The 19,085-nt window shown below is 40.6% G+C and overlaps 1 protein-coding gene, 1 long non-coding RNA gene and 1 pseudogene across 3 annotated transcripts; 1 reads left to right on the forward strand and 2 right to left on the reverse strand.

The window, feature by feature from the left end:
• Window positions 1-356: 356 nt before the first annotated feature.
• LOC120706940 lies at window positions 357-8,994 on the forward strand (annotated as a pseudogene).
• LOC120706941 lies at window positions 3,713-4,379 on the reverse strand. The gene is made up of 2 exons (XR_005688542.1): window positions 4,203-4,379; window positions 3,713-4,100 (listed from the first exon to the last, which is right to left on the reverse strand). It is a non-coding gene; the product is annotated as an uncharacterized LOC120706941 (long non-coding RNA).
• Window positions 8,995-14,630: 5,636 nt separating the features above from the next.
• LOC120706942 (pyrrolidone-carboxylate peptidase-like) lies at window positions 14,631-17,537 on the reverse strand. Of its 2 annotated transcripts, none has more exons than XM_039991702.1 (6): window positions 17,157-17,537; window positions 16,800-17,059; window positions 15,990-16,094; window positions 15,846-15,893; window positions 15,018-15,275; window positions 14,631-14,928 (listed from the first exon to the last, which is right to left on the reverse strand). In XM_039991702.1, exons 2-5 carry the CDS (start codon window positions 17,052-17,054, stop codon window positions 15,036-15,038), a joined length of 648 nt encoding a protein of 215 aa, XP_039847636.1. In that variant the 5' UTR covers window positions 17,055-17,059; window positions 17,157-17,537; the 3' UTR covers window positions 14,631-14,928; window positions 15,018-15,035. The 2 variants fall into 2 exon arrangements, with proteins under 2 accessions (XP_039847636.1, XP_039847635.1); XM_039991701.1 differs by having other exon boundaries at window positions 16,800-17,102; window positions 17,300-17,535.
• Window positions 17,538-19,085: the final 1,548 nt, after the last annotated feature.

Here is a 19,085-nt window from a genome sequence, read left to right on the forward strand (position 1 = left end):
AACATATCTTGCACTGGACCTGGAGAAAACATATCCTGCAAAGAGTTCTGCATCTCAGTCTGACATTGTCAAGGATAAATTTGTAATGCTTGTTTATCTTGTGTTTTTTTTTGTGTTGGATGCAGCTGCTTTGAATTATCATTTTCCTAGGTTCTCTTTTGATCATGTTCATGTAATGCTTCTCTTTTTGATCATGTTGTTTATCCAATCCAGATTGATAGAACATTTGTAGGCTGTGCTAGTGCATTGCATCGATGTGATGTACTGCCGGAGCATTACAGAAAGAGGCTGCCTGAGATATGTGAACCGTTTCTTCCTGGTATTCGTGAAATTGTCAATGGTGACAAGAACCGCTCTTCTGGCCTCTCTAATCTCTTTTTTTTTTACTGATGATCGATTGTTGCTATGTGCAAGAAACAGACTAGGTGCCTAATGGATTCTACTCCCCCTTCTCTCCTCAAATATGTGAATCTGATGGAGGGGGCAGATGGAAGATTGAAATGGGTTATGGGTTTCAGATTCAGTCACAACTTGCATCATAGTGACGAAAATTGCAGCTAGAACCAAATATGCCTCCGCCGAATCCAACTCCATGACACCCTGAACATGTTCCGTGGTCGGCATGGTAAGAGCTTGAGCTGCTGCGCAGAATGTGTTTGGCAGAATGCCATAGAGGTAGTATTAATCCATTCTCCTTCCGCATCTCTTCAATTGAATACTTAATGTTGCAGAAACCCAAACTTTGGTGTATTCAGTAGCAAATCGGTAAAGTGGAATTAAGAGGATGAAGCGATGCTTGTAATATCTTTTGAGGTAATGGAATTATGTTGACATCTTGCCTATTGCTTACTTCCTTTTCCAGATTTTTCTGCACAGATATTTATGTCGAGCAGGGCAGTATGTTAACAACCAATATTGATTTCTGCATTTTTTTTATGTGATATGCTCTGAGTAAAAGCTAGATAGTTACTACAGTGCTCTGAGTAAATCAATCTAAAATCAAATTATGTTCACTCCTTTTGCTGGTAAGGAATTGGAACTTTGCCTGAATGGTTGTTTGTTGATGCTGAGCTAAAAGTATGATTTGATTAACCTTTCTGCCTGAATTGGAACAATCTTTATTCGTTTCGAGCTTCTTGCACGGCTCTGCCCTAACTCCACTGGTGAGTGTATACATTGTCATTTTTTTTTTCCTGCATGCCTTCTGCTAAAGGATTTTTTCACTGGAAGCCTCTTTGTTAAGACACTCAGATCCTTACATCTACCTATTTGTTATCACAGGAGCGGATATAAGGACTGTATGCACAGAGGCTGGGATGTATGCCATTCCGGCCCGTAGGAAAACAGTGACTGAAAATGATTTCCTTGATGCCGTGAACAAGGTGATCAAGGGTTACCAGAAGTTTAGTGCCACACTTTTTTTTTGGGAACAAGTGCCACACTGAAGTACATGGTGTATAACTAATCAGACTGCCATTTCTGCACCCCATCTCTCTCTCTCTCTCTCTCCCTCTCCCTCCCGCTCCCTCTCCCCCTCCCCCTCCCCCTCCCCCCCCCCCCCCCCCCTCCCTCTCCCTCTCTCTCTCTCTCTCTCTTCCAGATCAAGAGCAGCACGTTGGAGCGGACAAACGCAGCAGCACCTCATCATCCTGATGCAAGCGGGCGCGACGCTGGGGCCAGGCTCGGGGCCGGCGGCTACGGCTTCTCGGTGACCAATTCCACTCTTTCCCCGAAAGGTCAGATGAAATCATCGAGAACCTCCCACTTCTCTCTCAGTCGATTATTGCAAGCACCACTAAATCGAGCAGCGGCAACCGCACCCTTCGGCCTCAGATACAAATCGAAGCAGCAACCAGCAACAACACGTTTCATTCCTATGCTTCTACTCCAAGGCACGGCTCCAAACCAGAGCAGAACCTGGCGTTGCATCCTGACCTACTCTGTTTCTTCCTCCAAATCCAAGCTGTACAGCAATGGGCAAGCACTAGAGAACATGATTAGGATTAGGAAAATACAGATTTGTATGTGGTAAAGCTAGGACACTGCAGCTAATATAGCATGAGAGTCACAATCCTGGGGTCTAGGCAAACTATATTTTCTGTTTGTCTATGTTTACAGTTTTCAAAAAAAAAATGGAAGCGCTACAATGTTTGTCATGATTGATGATAATGGATGTTAATTGGTCAGTGTGGTGTGCATATCTGATAATGCAACCAACTCTTGCCAATACATGGCTCCTGCTGACTATAGTCATTAGATTTTCTGTTGAAAATTTTTATTTTATCAGTTCTTATTTCCGGATAAAACTATATAGCTTGTGAGGCGAACGCCCCCGGGCCGCTACCAGTGTGCATCCAAATAAGCGGGAATATTATAACTTGTTTAAGAAAGATGAGTGGAGATTAAACACTTGCTGATCATTTCTTTTGCAGAGATCTGGTGAGAATGAGATAATACACACCCTTGCATTCTTAGCTGGTGCCATGGTTTGGTCATAGGTACTAATAACTCACCTCCCTATACCATAATCTATGTTAAGTAAATTATGTTTTCCCCTATTTATATTGTCAGTTTAATTTGCTTATAAAGTCCTGTCTTAACTTTTTTGTAAAACTTTTGAGCAGATGCAATATGCTCAAAAGTTAAGAGGGGCAAAGATAATTAGCATTGCTGCATTTATTTGCTTACCCGTGGCATTACCACGGGCGCACTTGCTTATAAATTCCATTTTCTGTTTCTGCATATTTCTTCCATGCATGTGATGTTAGTTCCAGTTAATTTATCAACATATCCCATTGACATCGAAATTAAAACACATTCAATTTGTGGAATTGTATAGATGGATTTGCAAGAGAATAGATTCAAGCTATTGGCTCGGGCTCCTGGTCTTATCACAACCCTGTATGCATTTTTTCTGAGAGTACAATTATGTGATGCTGCACTTAAATATGTTTATTTTTTTAACCCGTAGTGTTAGCACGGGCCAACTAACTAGTTCGCAAACATATGCCAATTCCATTGGCAGATTGTGAAAACCAAATCACTGGAATGGTTAGGCTTCACCGCCATGTTAGCTTGTCAGCGAAGGGATGGATTCATTAGGAATGGCTCCACAGTTCGATGACACAAATTTCCAACGTTTTGGGAAGTGCTTAAGGAAGCATATCTCCAAGCTAGGAGCTTGAATGTTTGGTGAGTGAGTGAGGAAATGAGCCATGATAATCACCAAGAGAGGCAATATTTTACTATTAGAAATAGGGCCTTGTTTAGTTGCAAAATTTAAAATTCCAAAACTATCACATCGAATGAGAATTTTACATGCATGGAGTATTAAATCTAGACGAAATAAAAAATTAATTGCATAGTTTGCTTGTAAATTACGAGACGAATCTAACGAGTCTAATTAGACCATTGTTAGACACTAAATTGCTATATTAATTGCTACAATAACCATGTGCTAATGATATATTAACTAATCTTAATAAATTCATCTCATAGTTTACATACGAGTTCTGTAATTATAGTTTTGTGATTAGGTTATATTTAATACTTGTGAAAAGATTCCACTTCAAAAAATTTACGGCCTGCATCTAAATGAGGCCTAGATATAGAAGGACAGAGAGATCTGTACAAAATATTTAATGCAATTAGTCGAGAGCATCATTTGTACTGTGACTCGTTAGTCTATACCTGGTACGTAATTAAGATGTAATTAACACGTAGTAATGCATTTACTATTTCTGTTCGCTGGCACAGTTTGGTGCAAACACACATATACATGTGTACTCATAAACTTCTCCAAACTGTTTAATTGTATGGGCAGATATACTGTCCAATTGTCCATCGTAATACTATATTATTGGTAAAGCAGGCCACAACGCCGACATTAGCACAACACACAAAAAGCATGCACCTGAATAATACAAAGTATAAATAATTGTTTGATGTAGTAAACTTGCGAGGCCAACAGAAGAGTCCTCCAAATCCTGCTGCAAATAATGTAGAAACGGCTCGTGGATTCCGCCCTAGCGTCCACGGACCCACTGCTTACGATTACTTCCCTTTACCTGGGATTGAAGGGCAGGCTTGCTGTCGAGCTGCTACAAATTATGAAGTAGACTTCAGCTAGAAGTTCGAAAGACAATTTACGCAACGGAACCTCTTGTTGCGTCTATTTAGAAAAGGCAACAGTGATATCTTACGATTGTTGGCGCAGGTGCTTGGTCCATCTCGTGCGAGGATGCCGGCAACAAAAACCAGTAACGTGAGGAGGACAAGCAGCAGCTGAACGAAGGCCGAGGAGTTCTTTGCCATTGTTACTGAGATGCAGTATGTGCTTTCTACCTTTGGAGAGGAGAGTTACGCCTAAGAACTTGTGTGTTCGATGCTCAAATTGCAATACCAGTTCCAGTACTTATAATACCATGGAGCTCCATGCATTCCGAGGAACGAACGATGCCTATGTTTGACAGAAAGTTGGTTGGGTGGAAATGTGGAATAAAAGGAACTAGCGAGAGTGGACACACACTACCAATTGAATAAATTAAAGCCAGTCTCGGTAGAGGTTACATAAGAGTTTCACAGACAATAAATTTTACACTGGTGAGGTCATCATGAAAAAAATGAGGAGTTTTATGAGATGGTAAAGGAACTCATCATCATTACACTCATCCGGCACGGTCACCAAATTTTCAAATCATGGTAACTATGCAATAATAAAACTACACATTGATACTGACCTTACCTTCCGAAGGAGCCAAATTGAAGGACATTCTAGTTAGAAAACAAATTAGAAGTAGCTTTTCTTAGAAAGGAGGTGCAACGCTTCCATTTAGCGTTTCGCATGGCCGCACAAGATGCAAAGAGCAACCAAATCATTTCGCCATTCTCGGGCCCGTATGTGACCGGCTCCGGCTTCTCCTCCGTAGCGCGCAGGAGCCTGAGCAGGAGGAGAGCCATTTTTTTTTTGCTCCACCCGCTTTTCCCCTTTTCGGGTTCATTTTGGACCAAAGAGAGTAAATGTACATTTTTGCTATAGAACTGCATAGTACCTCTACAGTATACTCCCTCTATCCTCAAATATAAGACGTTCTGAAGTTTTTAAGACAGATTATAATTGTGTAGAAAAGACTCTTCTACTCCTAATTATTAAGCATTGGGACTCTATTTGGGTAACCAAATATGTGATAATTAAAGTAGCATGCCCCTTCACATGCACCTCCCCCTACATAGCTGCACGCATGTTTTTCCATTAGGAAAGACCTGAAAACGATGTATAATTAAGATGGTTTGATCCACTCTCAACTTAGAATATCTTATATTTAAATACAAAATTTGAACTCTAGGATGTTTTACATTTCAAGACCGAGGGAGTACATGTCAGGAGGAGCTTAAAGCCGTTGAGGGCACACCAAACGGGCCCAGTTGCTCGTTTGTTTCCCGTAGTGTTTGTTTGTTCCCGGTTGCTCCACTTGGCTACTCGGACCCCTCGACAAACTAGCTGTACTACTTCTTTTTGTTCTTTTATTTTTCTTATTCTAATAAACATTTGGAAATTCTTTGGTCATTCACGCAAAATTACCTTCCATGGCAAATACTGGTTTTTAAGATACCTCAACAACTTTGATTTGTCCCGTAAACGACTAGCTAGCATCGACCTGTCGACGATTATTAGTGCGTAGCAACGTAAGGATATTTCTATCAATCTCCGAAACCGTTGGTGGTATGTCAAATCATGCACAGTCAGCTACTCCGGTCGTCATGGGTCTTCTTCAACACAATGGGTCACCGAAATGAAGCTTTGGGTGGTTGGTGGATCGCTTGAGCTGTCTTTCTTGGTGAAAGGAAACTTCGTGTGCCAGCAACGAGTGACAGAGACGACACAATTGGTCACACACACAAGTCGTTAGACCCGCTTACATTTGTTGTCATATTCATAGCTGTACATATGGGGCAAAGAAAAGAAGGAATCGTTGAAGCCCGATGATTATTGAGTTATATATTGAGGTTCGAGATTGTGTAAGAAACATGACCTCATTAGCCCATTGTTTGTAAATTTGGTGATTATATGACAATATAATCAACGGGACTAGCAAATTTGTGAAATCATATTTGTAGATTTCTAGGTCCCATAGATGAAATCCAATGTGTCCAATTCGCCGTCGAGATGTGTCCAATTCACCGTCGAGATGCTCAAATCATAGTGGCCGCCGTGACGATTTAGATAAGTGTCAGCAGAACTAGAGCACCGGTTAAACTAACACTTGGTCACCGGTTAAACCGACAGCAGTGTGTTAGTGCATTGGATTATGCAAGTGAAGGCCAAGTCAAGAAATCCTTAAGCACCGGTTAAACCGACGGTGCATCCACAGGCATTAGTGCCTTGACCTCGGCATTACTCAGAGATGTTTCGGTGAGCTGAAGAAGTTGTTCAGGACCGGTTGAACCGACACCCGTCGGAACAGAGCGTCGGTTAAACCAACGATTGGCACATCATCAACAGGCGTCTGTTAGAAGGCCAACGACAAGTTTAAAGCTCAGAGTGACCTATTGAACTGACGGTCCCTCGCCGATTGCACGCAGTTGGAGGTGTTGTCTTTGGCAACAAACGTACTGCAAGGGAATTTGCCTAGTTCAGTTGGTAATCTTGCAACCCTTAAGGCCTTGTGGCTGCACGCAAATGAGATATCTGGTACCATACCACCAGAGATAGGGAACCTCACAAACCTCTTACAGCTTAGAATGGAGCAGAATAAATTTGTCGGAAATCTGCCTGGTTCAATTGGAAATCTTGCAAATTTGACTTACATATATTTGTCAAGTAACAAACTTTCTGGACAGATTCCACTTTCAATAGGCAAACTCCGTCAACTGTACAAGCTACTTTTGCAAGATAATAATTTCAGTGGAGCCATTCCTAGAGCGCTAGGTGACTGCAAAAATTTAATCACTCTCAACCTTTCATATAACACCATAAATGAGAAAATTTAATCACTCTCAACCTTTCATATAACACCATAAATGAGAGCATACCAAGAGAGCTTTTCTCTCTTACCTCCCTAACAGAAGGTTTCGATTTGTCCCACAACCAGTTTTCTGGAAAAATTCCACAGGAGATTGGTGGCTTGATCAACATAGGCTCACTAAATTTTTCCAACAACCATCTTTCTGGCCACATTCCAAATAGTCTAGGTGCCTGTGTCCGCTTAGAGTCCCTTCACCTGGAGGGTAACTTTCTTGACGGCAGAATTCCTGAGTCTTTCAACAATTTGAGAGGTATTGCTGAGATTGATCTCTCTCGAAACAACTTGAGTGGAGAAATTCCAATTCTTTTCCAGTCCTTCAATTCTTTGAATCTTCTCAACTTGTCCTTCAACAATCTTGAGGGCCAAATGCCAAAAGGAGGGATATTTAAAAATTCTAGTGAGGTATTTGTCCAAGGGAACATCATGTTATGCTCCAGTTTCCCAATGTCACAACTGCCACTTTGTGTTGCATCATCAAGAAAGCGCAGCTCCCACAACCTAAGAATGATAACTGGGATTAGCGTGGCTCTTGCTTTGATCTCTTCCTCATGTGTAATATTTGTTCTCTTGAAGTGCAGAAAGAGATTTAAACGAACAGATCATCCATCATTCATGGAGATGAAAAACTTCTCCTATGCTGATTTAGTCAAAGCGACAAATGGTTTCTCTTCAGACAACTTGCTTGGTTCAGGGACATATGGATCAGTATATAAGGGTGTACTTGAGTCGGAAGCAAGTGGTATTATTGCTATCAAAGTTTTTAAGCTTGATGAACTTGGAGCGCCAAAAAGCTTTGTTGCTGAGTGCGAGGCCTTCAGAAACACTCGCCATCGTAATCTTGTAAGGGTGATTTCTGCATGCTCAACATGGGACAACAAACGGAATGATTTCAAGGCTCTTATAATGGAGTATATGGCCAATGGCACCCTAGAGAGCTGGATTTATTCGGAAATGAGAAGACCGTTAAGTTTGGACTCGAGAGTAACAATAGCAGTGGACATAGCTGCTGCATTGGATTATTTACATAACCGTTGCGTGCCTCCTATTGTCCATTGTGATTTGAAGCCTAGCAATGTGCTTCTAGATGATGTCATGGGTGCCCGTCTTAGTGACTTTGGGTTAGCTAAGCTCCTTCAAAGCCATAATTCTTCAAGTATTACTAGTTCTACAAGCTTAGCTGGACCAAGAGGATCAATTGGTTACATTGCACCAGGTAATCATTTATAATATTAATATTTCTCGTCACTACAAATGTTATTGCGTATCCATAATATCATCCACGTTTTATTTGCTTTTTCAAAAGAAACCTTTTTATTATTTTTAATAGTCAATGTTAAACAAAATGCAGAGTATGGAACTGGGAGCAAGATCTCAATAGAGGGTGATGTCTACAGCTATGGAATCATCATCCTAGAAATGCTCACAGGGAAACGCCAACGGATGAGTTGTTTAATAATGGTTTGAGCCTTCAGAAATTTGTTGGAAATGCATTTCCCCAAAAGATTCATGGGATACTTGATCCTAATATCATCACAAATTTCAGATCTGAAGGTATGGAGAGTAAACCAGACCATGAAAGCCACGCAATCATGGGAATATATAGCTGCATTATGCAGCTTGTTAAGCTTGGTCTCTCATGCTCTATGCAGACACCAAAAGAGCGACCAAAAATGATGGACGTTTATGCTGAAGTTTCCACAATCAAAAGAACATTATCTGCACAAGCTACTACGAGTTGATGGATAGACACTTAGTTTTGTTTACATGTTAGGGATGCATTATAGTCTATGCTTATTTTGCTTATGTGACTGAGAATCTTCATGAGAAGCCTTTTTGTTGTGGCTCTTCAAAATTTAGATTGTCATGGTCTATAATTATGGTACAGAAGCACAGAACCGAAGTTGAAACCATATCAAACATGAGATGTATACATGTTTTGTTATTAATTTAGAAGGACTAGTTCTACTCATACGGTGGTGTCAAGGGACATGTAGTTTTCCAATATTATTCTACTCTTAGGTCTTAGCTCAATACTTAATAAATAAATATGGCAACAGTATATGGAATTAGCCAAACTAAAACTTTTTGTTGTGACTGGTGGTTGGTGCTGATTTCACTACTACAAAATCGACTTTTAGGGGCGAGTAAAATTGTATTTTTAGGGGCGAATGTGGTACCGCCCCTAGTTTTCGCAGCTACAAATGACATTTTCAAGGGCGGGTCACGGCATGACCCATCCCTAAAAATCGATTTCTAGGGGCGGGTCATTCAAATCCTTGTCTAGAAAATAAAAAAGTTCAAAAAATCAAAAACAGTAAAATAAAAAAGAAAAAAATTATCCTAGTCAACCAGCCACCACCGCTAGCCTTGTAGTATCAAGCTACGATTTTTTTGACGAAATATACACACTTGCATAAACTGGAATTCGAACCGCCTACCTCCAGGCTCGCGCGTACCTTTCTTACCACTACACTACACAAGCACTTGTGGCTCTATGAGGTATGCTATTATTTTATATTATCTCGAAAATTGATTTGTAGGGGAGGGTGATGGCGTCACCCGCCCCTACAAACACATTTTTAGGGGCGGGCCCCTAAAAATATTTTTTATTTTATCTGAAAATTCATTTAATTATTTACATATAGAAAATAAATTAAAAATATGAAACTTCTACACTATAGTTATTGTGAACTATAGAAACAAAAAAATATGTCAAGTATATTTCAATGTATACAAAGGTTAAGATTGTGAAAACCTCAAAGTATGACTTGAGTTATATCAGATACTATATAGTTATAGCTATTAGAGAACTAATAATATTTTTTGGGACCACTAGGTGACTTTAAATGAAAAAAGTTATCAACTACAAAGTTTTAGATCTCGTCATTCTCTATAATTTTGATATAAAATTTTACTTCATCCGAGATCATATGAAAAAGTTATAATTTTTTTGTGTGGAACTATTTGTAGGGACGGGCCATGCCATCACCCGCCCCCTAAAAATGAATTTGTAGGAACGAGTGAGGCCATGATCCGCCCTTAAAAATGAGCGCCATTTTATGGGGCGGTTCATGGCGTCACCCACCCCTAGAAATGCTCTTATTAGGGGCGAGTGACGCCATGAACCGCCCCTGAAAATGGCGCTCATTTTTAGGGGCTGGTGTGACCCGCCCCTAAAAATGTTTTTCTAGGGGCGGGTCGGATGCTATAGTAACCCCGTTCCATTTGTAGCAACGGGTGAAATTTTGGTCCGTCCCTGAAAAAATCGGGATGTTCCTACAAATCGTTTTTGTAGTAGTGTTTGTTGTGAGAGAAAAGTACTGCTGGTTGGCTGGTAGCTGGTGCTGATTTAGTGTAAGAGAAAAAACACTGTTGACTAGTTTCAGCTGAACAGAGTGACTCTGGGCTTGTTTGTTTCCAATAGACTTTTCTTTAGTCCCTGTCACATCAAAAGAAATCTTACTATTTTAAGATATCAAATAAAATCTGTTTATAAATATTTTTTGACAGCTGAGTACTAATTCGCGAGACGAATCTAATGAGTCTAATTAATCTATAATTTGCTACAATGATGCTACAGTAACCGTCCGCTAATCATGGATTAATATATCTCATTAGATTCGTCTCGCAATTTAGCCCTAAAATTTTGCAGTTAGTTTTATAATTAACCTTTATTTAATATTTTTAAATACTAAGATTCTCTTTGATGTGATATCGACTAAAGTTTAGCCCCCGGAACTAAACAACACCTCTATCTTTCACTGTTTTGCACAAAACATAAGTTAGGTCATACTATCTAAATATGCAAATAAGGAAACTACCCGTAAAAAGTTTTTAATATAATCAATCCTAGTAAAAACTACTCTAAAAAAGTAGAGGCACTTAGTTGCAAGTATGAAATATAAAAATGTAAAAGAGTGGGTTGGAGAGGATGCAAAATCAGCATGATGATTTATACCATGTTGTATCGGTACATAACTAACACCTCTGATCCATGTTGGAGCTCCACTAAGGATATGTTCTCGGTCACCAATGCCCCACTTATGTCTTTTTTGCTACAGAATGCCCCATTGATGTCTTTTTTGCTACAGAATTTTTGCTCTGCTTAATTTGTTGTAATAACTTTGTAATCACTTTTTATTTCTAATATATTCAGCAGGGGATCTCCCCCTCCTGTTCTCTAAAAAAAACTTGGGCTCGCCACCAAAACTCTAACCAAGTCAGATGAGATATTTGCCACTAAGACAAAGGCTCACCGTTCCGATAACCCTCCGTTCCGACAACCTTGATGTTCCTCCGTATCCTAGCACGTGTTTAACCAATGATTGTTTAAAAAATAATTGGATGCATAAAATAACTCTGAAGAACTTAAATAGTAAATATTTGGATTGAAGTAGATTGCTACGTTATGAAAAATAAATATTATGTATATCTCAACTAAATAATTATTAATATTTGGTAAAATCATACTCACCCACATCCTAGTCAACAATAATTCCTTATACTAAAAAGCCACCTGTTTGGCCGCAAGTTCACTCAAATTTTCCGTGCTCAAAATATGGAAAATAATGTTGCCCTTGGAGAGTATGGGCCGCAAGTTCACTCAAAGTTTAGAGTTTAGATGAAGACTTGTTATCTCTGGAAACACATGCTATATCTAGAATTTTCATACTTACATGCCATACTGCAAGCACTTGTCACCTTTATTGTGACTCCATAGTAGAGCTGCAATTTGGGTCATGCTATTTTTGGACGGACTGCGGCATGATCATTTGGCACGACCCAAAGCACGACACGGCACAAAATATTTTGGGCCGTGCCGGCACGACACGAACACAATGGGCCATATGGCACGACCCGCTTTTTTAGCCGTGCTTGGGCCGGCACAGCACGAAAATAGCCTGTCGACGCATACTTAGCTCGTTGTTCTAATATAGCAGTTAATCTTCCTTTCTAATTAACAGCAATCATGGAAGTAAATATTTATTCAAGAAAATCACATATTTTTACCAACCATCCATAGCTTATATGCTTCCTAATTGCAATAGTAACATTTGTCCATAGATGCATGTAGAATCTAATTACAAGTATCTGGATGGTCGAGCTTGGGCCGTGCTTGGACTTAATAAAAGACTTGTCGTGCCAGCACGGCATAGCACGATGTGCTGACTGTGCCTTGAAATCTAGGCCCGACACGGCTCGAGACACAAGAGGGCCGGGCCAGGCCGGCACGGCACGACCCAAGTCCCAGCTCTACTGCATAGCATACTGTTGCTTTCAAACCCGGCCTTGCAAATGTCAAAATAGCTTCCTTCAAAAAGATGATGACCAGTCGAAGAACAATATTTTATTATACTATATTTAAGAATTAAATAGAGCAAGGAAAGAAGATAGGGTTGCATGTACAGGGAAGGTCTGAAAAATTCAAGATAGGAGCATTTTCCAAATCGTTCAGACCAATATGGATGCACAACATCAATAGAGGTCACCGCCATCATCATCCTGCGGATTAGTGCTGTGACTGGATATAAAAATAACTATAGTGCAAAATTAGATTGCCAAACATTAAACAAAATATTATAAGAAAATTAGAATGGTCAACAATAAAGAAAAAAGGTAGCTTATTAATTTGAGCAGCTTAAAACAGGTCACAGGTTCCAGCTTTGCTAGTGTTATGAACCTTAATTCATTTGGAGATAGGGAGGATAACCATTGCCGGAAAGATGGTCGAACAAAGTCGGCGTGGAGGGAGACTAGAGTATTTGGGGGGATTTGGATTGTTTGTTCTTTCTTCATTGCTTTATTCAAAGAGATACAATCTCATTTTTATATAGATGTGCTGACTTGACCCTTAAGAAACCCTGACTTAACCCTTAAGAAACCAATCTCTAAATTTAAGGAAATAACAAACCAATCTAATCTAATCTTTCCTAATATCTGGACCCTATTACTGTTCACGGAACAGTACTTCCTACACATGACATCTCCTCCCTCCTTCGAAGACAGCTCGCCCTCGAGCTGTGGTGGTCTGGTGGAGGCCATGGTTCTAGCCTTCATAGTCCCCTAGTAGCTCTGATCTGCACGTGATGCTTGTTTCTTCTGGATCCCATGGAAAACCACCAAACTTGCCTCTAGCCATCCAGAGCCAAGACTAAGAACGTACACATCTACTAACATGGAGCAGAACGACGACTGGTGGCTTCGTGTGGATGGTTGTCGGAGCGGCTCCACCCGTGATCGCCTTTCTGCGCAGATTGACGTCCTGCTGCTCCGAGTAGATGGCCAGCGGCACCGCAAGCACGAGTCGGAGCTACTAACATGGAGCAGAACGACGACTGGTGGCTTCGTGTGGATGGTTGTCGGAGCGGCTCCACCCGTGATCGCCTTTCTGCGCAGATTGACGTCCTGCTGCTCCGAGTAGATGGCCAGCGGCACCGCAAGCACGAGTCCTCCGACGATGTTGTCCCTACGTGGAATGACGGTCAGCGGCTCCCAGCAGATGGCCACTGGCGTGCCGATTTGGAGTGGCGCCACCACCTCCGACGGATGGAGACAGGAACAATATGTTCGCTTGCTCCCGTGTAGAAGCCGCGCTCGCTGCCTTGCGAGGAATCCACGCGCCGCCGCCTGTAGCCGCACCACCGCTTCTTTACGCCGCAAGCTCTCCTTCAACTTCAAGAGTACGGTTTGGATCTGTGCGCAACATTGCCGTATGATAATGGATCACCGGTAGCAGAAGCCATGAAATCAGATCGAAACCAAAGCTAACTGATACCAGATGTTATGAACCTTAGTTCATTTGGGGATAGGGAGGATAACCATTGCCGGGAAGATGGCCGGGCAAAGTCGGTGTGGAGGAAGACTACAGTATTTGGGGGATTTGGATTGGTTGTTCTTTCTTCATTGCTTCATTCAAAGAGATACAATCCCATCTTTATATAGATGGGCTGACTTTAAGAAACTCTGACTTAACCCTTAAGAAACCAATCTCTAAATTTAAGAAAATAACAAACCAATATAATCTAATCATTCCTAATATCTGGACCCTATTACTGTTCACGGCGTGAACAGTACTTCCTACCCAAGACAGCTAGGTTGTGGAGCGAAATACCATTGAAACTGAAGTGTTTCTTTGGATAGATTTCAAGAACAGGCTACAGCCAGGGGGTCAGCCTAAAAAGAAAAGCGTGGAAAGGATACTGGATGCAAACTTTGTTCAATTCCTGAAACCACTGACCGTGTTGTCTTCAATTGTTATTTATCTAAATTCACGTGGTTCTGTTATTTATTTAAGTCTCTTCAAAATAATTCACTTAGTTTTGAATTAAAATGTACCAGGTTCAGACAAGTAGAGCTTTTGGGATGGCAAACTTGTACTCTCTTTTTCCTCTAGCTGTTGTGATCGTAGTTTCTACCCTGACTGTCAGATCTTAGACAAAAACTGTAGTAATGTTCAGAGCTTCAGGTCTAGCTGGTGTCAATTGCATAGTCTTCGTTTCAAACCCAAAGTCGTTTCAGGATTCTTGTAGGTCAAACTATTAGAACTTTGATCACTAATATAAATATTACATAGAGTAACAACAATATATGATAGATATTTCTGGATTTGCCATGATAAGTATTTTGAAACTTTGAAATTTCATATTTTCTCATAAATAATTGGTCAAAACATGTATTTTGAATCAACGGGGTATATATTTGTCTATAAACAGTAAGAATTTTTTTTCTAGAAAATGTGCAAAATAAAGTTCAAAAATGTCATCATACACAATTGTCTTCTTGTACTTGGTGCATGTATTCCATGTTTCCAACCCTTCCTTGAACACACTCTTTATAGAGCAAGAACAATGACACCAAAGACCACACCATCTTACATCTCTGGTTACATCATACAACCATTGATCTGCAAGCAAGAAATCAACAAAACAGAGTAAGATTATACAGGCTCTTCCTACAACATAATCAATGGACCAAAGGATTAACTAGACCCACCTGGAAACAAGCTGCTGTCTAGTTCAAGCTAGCAACAGCTTCAAGAAGGGAAGCAACAAAATGCATCTGAACTGCCTCATCAATTGTCGAGAAGAGGGGCACATGCACAAACAGAGATTTGATGCCATGTTCCTCGGCAAAGCGGAGAGAATGATAATACACATAGTTGCATAAAAATCGATCAGCATCATCTGAACGCATCACATCATGGCCAATCTTTCGAAGAATCTTGACTAATTCATTAACTGGAAGGGTAGTCTGATTCATAACAAGTTAACCATAACATAAATAATGCTTCAATAATGAGATGCAGAAGTCACAAACTCACAATCATAAGCCGTAAAGTCGAATTTGTATTGATGCAATGTGTGTATAGAGAACCCATTTATCTAGCAAGTAATGTTTCTGTAACAAGGAACAATATTTTGATTCCAGAATACAGTTTCTCTATTCCAACAACTCTTGTCAAAATTGGCATAAATGATTATCAGTATGGAGAGCATGCCGTAGTCACCTAAAATATAATTTCTTCCTGCAATCAGGTGATGACAGACATTTATCGTATCCCTTTTTCCTCACTAGCTGATGCTATGTAATTTAAAGAGAACTAAACCAGCAAGGTAAAGTTTCCAGTACTTCTACAATCAGAGATTTTTTTGCCATGTACAACAAATAAAATATTTTTCAGGTAGCTTAGTTATAAACTTTGCTAACTTGGAAAGAAAAATACTGTTAGAGATAATATTCACAGGAACAGAATTTCATGCAAAAAGACATCAAAGAAAGTGTAGCTGCAGTTTCTAGCTATATTTCATAATTGACAGTTACCTTTCTAACCCGTGAGATGTTTCCATCAGATGCTACAATAGGGACCCTCTGCATAGAAACAATGAAGTAAATAAAACATATAGAATGACAACATTTGTCTGTAAGTGTAGATCATGAAAATTGACAATTGCGCAAAAACGCAACCTGAGGTTTCCATCCTAGCTCATCAGGACAAGCGAATGTGGCGTCATTAACAGCTTGATTCTCAAGCGCAAATCTTGGTAAACCACCACTAACCCCAAAGTGGATCTGAGAAACGATACACACAAAAAATTCATTCATGTGCCATTGGATACAACTAGAAACTTTTATGACCTTTTCAGATATAAAACATGACAACACAAGAATGGAGATGGATGGCAGCTGAAGCATTGGTTTCCAGTTATCTCTATGTTATTCCCTCATAAATTTCACTGTTGCAATCTGGACATCATTGAATATAAATATTTGAATGTTTAAATGGAGCTTTGCTGTAAGACAAAGTAGATCAACTATACCAACAACCAACATCAGCTCCACGCCTCCACCAAAGAGTAGAGCTTCAGCATTAGATGCCCACACAGTCAAATGCATATTCATGAAGTACAAATTAATGAAAACTGCAAAAAAGTAGGAAATGGCACATCCTCATTGTGCTTTTCCTGAACTGGGAGGTTCCTTTTATCTAGGAAGCAATTTTCTACGAAGTCATCCAGAAAAAATGAATATCAGTTTATATATTCATGGAGTCCTACAGAATCGATAATTCAGTCTTTTTTAATATAGTTTCAGTTATCAATGCATTAAGAAGCATGCCAGTTGAACCAAGGCAGTTTTAATGCTAACCTCCTGGTCAAGAGAACACAAACAAAGAGTAGCAAAACAAAACTTTTCAGGTGAAAGATAAAGGAACGCTGCTTCACAAATCATGATATTAGTGCAGACTATCAAATATAGACTAAGGTGAGCACTAACCCAAATTATTTGCGACCCTTCCTGTCTGTTTGAAATAGCAGACTCTAAAACTTCATATAGTGTGCCAAGTGCACCCTGCCCTGCAGCTTCGAGAACAGTGCAGCTGCCGAGTACAAGGTTTTTTGGCAAGCCTTTCTTTTCCATATAAGATTGAAGATTGCTCACTATTTTCTCAGTTGGGTTCTCAGGAACTCCAATAAACTTCTTGAATCCAGTAACATGGACAGTCACAGCTGAAGGTCCTTCTGATCCCATTTAAACTTTTAAGAATAGCCAAACAACAAAGAATGGTTTCCCTATAACCTGAATTGAACAATAATCAATCAATGGGAAATATCAGCAAAGAGCACACTTTACCAGTTGCACAAGCCAGAGAGGGCGTAATCGGAATTGAACAGCATAATTTGGATTCGGTAGCTCATAGAAGCAGGCAACCTGTAAACAGATCTATCTCCCAGAACAAATTACTCCAAGAAAAGTCATCTAGTTAGGGTTCTTACCAACAAAAGAAGAAAAAAGGAAACTTGGATCACCGAGCCAGTCGACGCGGCGACCTGGAGAGTACTACTGGCTCTGGATTCCTCCCGCTTGTCTTCTTCGGAAGGGACCACCAGGGGCTGGCCTACCGATGGAAAAAAAGAGGAAGTGGCCGCCGCCGTCGCCGCCGCCGTGGTGGTGAGAGAGCGGAGAAGACTCCGACTCCAATTTCGGTCCACCGAAGGCCCTGTTTGATGGCGACTTGAGCTCCTGGACCACACCCTGAGGCCCTGAATCCCGAGCTGGGCCGGCCTCTAGCCTTGATGGGTAAGCCAAGTGAGGCGCCTTTTTCTTTTTTATATTTCAAAAATATAAAAATTTCAAAAATATATGTTCGTTTTCAAAAATTTCAAAAGTATACCCCGGTTGCCCGGCCCAGGGGCGACAGGGAGCAACGGGCGACAGGACCCTAATATAATTTTTTTTGGAATTTACAAAGAGATCCCTGGACGGGCGACAGGCCCCCCCCCACGGGCGACGGGGGTCTCCCACCCTATATAAGCTCTGGTCTCCGTTCCCTTCTCATTTGAGCCCAAAAATTCAGGAAAAAAGAGAGGGGTGAGGAGAAGAAAAACGGCGAAGCTCTGTCGAATTCCGCACTTGTGATCTACCGGTAACTTCCGTATGAATCCGTTGATATTGTATAACAATTTAATTTAATTAGCGGATTAGCTGAATTAGATTTGGTGCTTTAGAACACTCGTTTATTATTACAATTTCAGTACTATTACAGACTTATTTTTAAATTAATTATAAATTAGAATAGAATTATGACAGTACCTTATAGATATTGCAACATAAGGCAATAGAATTATGACAGTAACTATATTTTCACGCATCGATTTGGTATACGATAAGTGCATTATTGAAATCATTGTTCGTCATTTGGCGCACCACACTATAGCGTCAATGTCTTCGTCAGAATCAACCTACATTCCGTGGAGCAAGTGTGAAGCCACCGTATCCGAAGGAATTGATGTGCCAATGTGCTTCTGCGGTTCGTTATGCAAGTTCATGCAATCTGAGGTTTTATGAGATGACTACGGCATGAGGTTCTTTATGTATGAGAACTACGAATATGACCCACCTAAGCGATACGGCAAAGACCGGGCCAAGGTAGCAGGACAACAGACGCTATTTTTGGTTGTGACCTAACATTGAGTTATGATTCTAACTTTTGTTGGAAAAAGTCTCCTCCGCCTCTTTGTGATTTTATGCAGTCGTTCGACACCGTGCAGTCGCAGCAGCCAAAGGACTTTGTGGAACAACAAGCAAGGTGGGCTGCAGAACGTTGGCGCCGAATGAAGCACGAGAAACAGCAAGAGGAGAAGCGCAAGAAAGAGCAAGAAGAGATCCGCAAGAGGATGGAGGAGGTGGAGCGTAAGGCGGCGGCGGAACGTGAAGCTGACAGGGAGAGAAAGCGAGAGAGGGCATGCCGTGCGAATGAAGCCGGGCCCGAAGCAATTAGAAAGGGCAAATATCCTCGGTGCACTCAGTAGAGTAGTACCATGTAATTCCGGCATTTTACATTCCATAAGGCATGGTGGGTTTAGATGCAACAAGAAATTACCTTGTCGCGTGCACATGCCACTGCAATTAGTTGTTTATATTTTCAGTTGAGAGCTTGACTCTATGTGTTGTAACTTTTACCATTAATTTACAGTTGTAGCCGAGAATCTATGAAATCTTTGAACTTGTCCTTAATATTTTCGGAGCTTTTCGTGTCACTAGAATACTAAAAAGCACACA

Source organism: Panicum virgatum, chromosome 5K, assembly GCF_016808335.1.
Source record: "Panicum virgatum strain AP13 chromosome 5K, P.virgatum_v5, whole genome shotgun sequence".
Lineage (NCBI taxonomy): Eukaryota > Viridiplantae > Streptophyta > Magnoliopsida > Poales > Poaceae > Panicum > Panicum virgatum.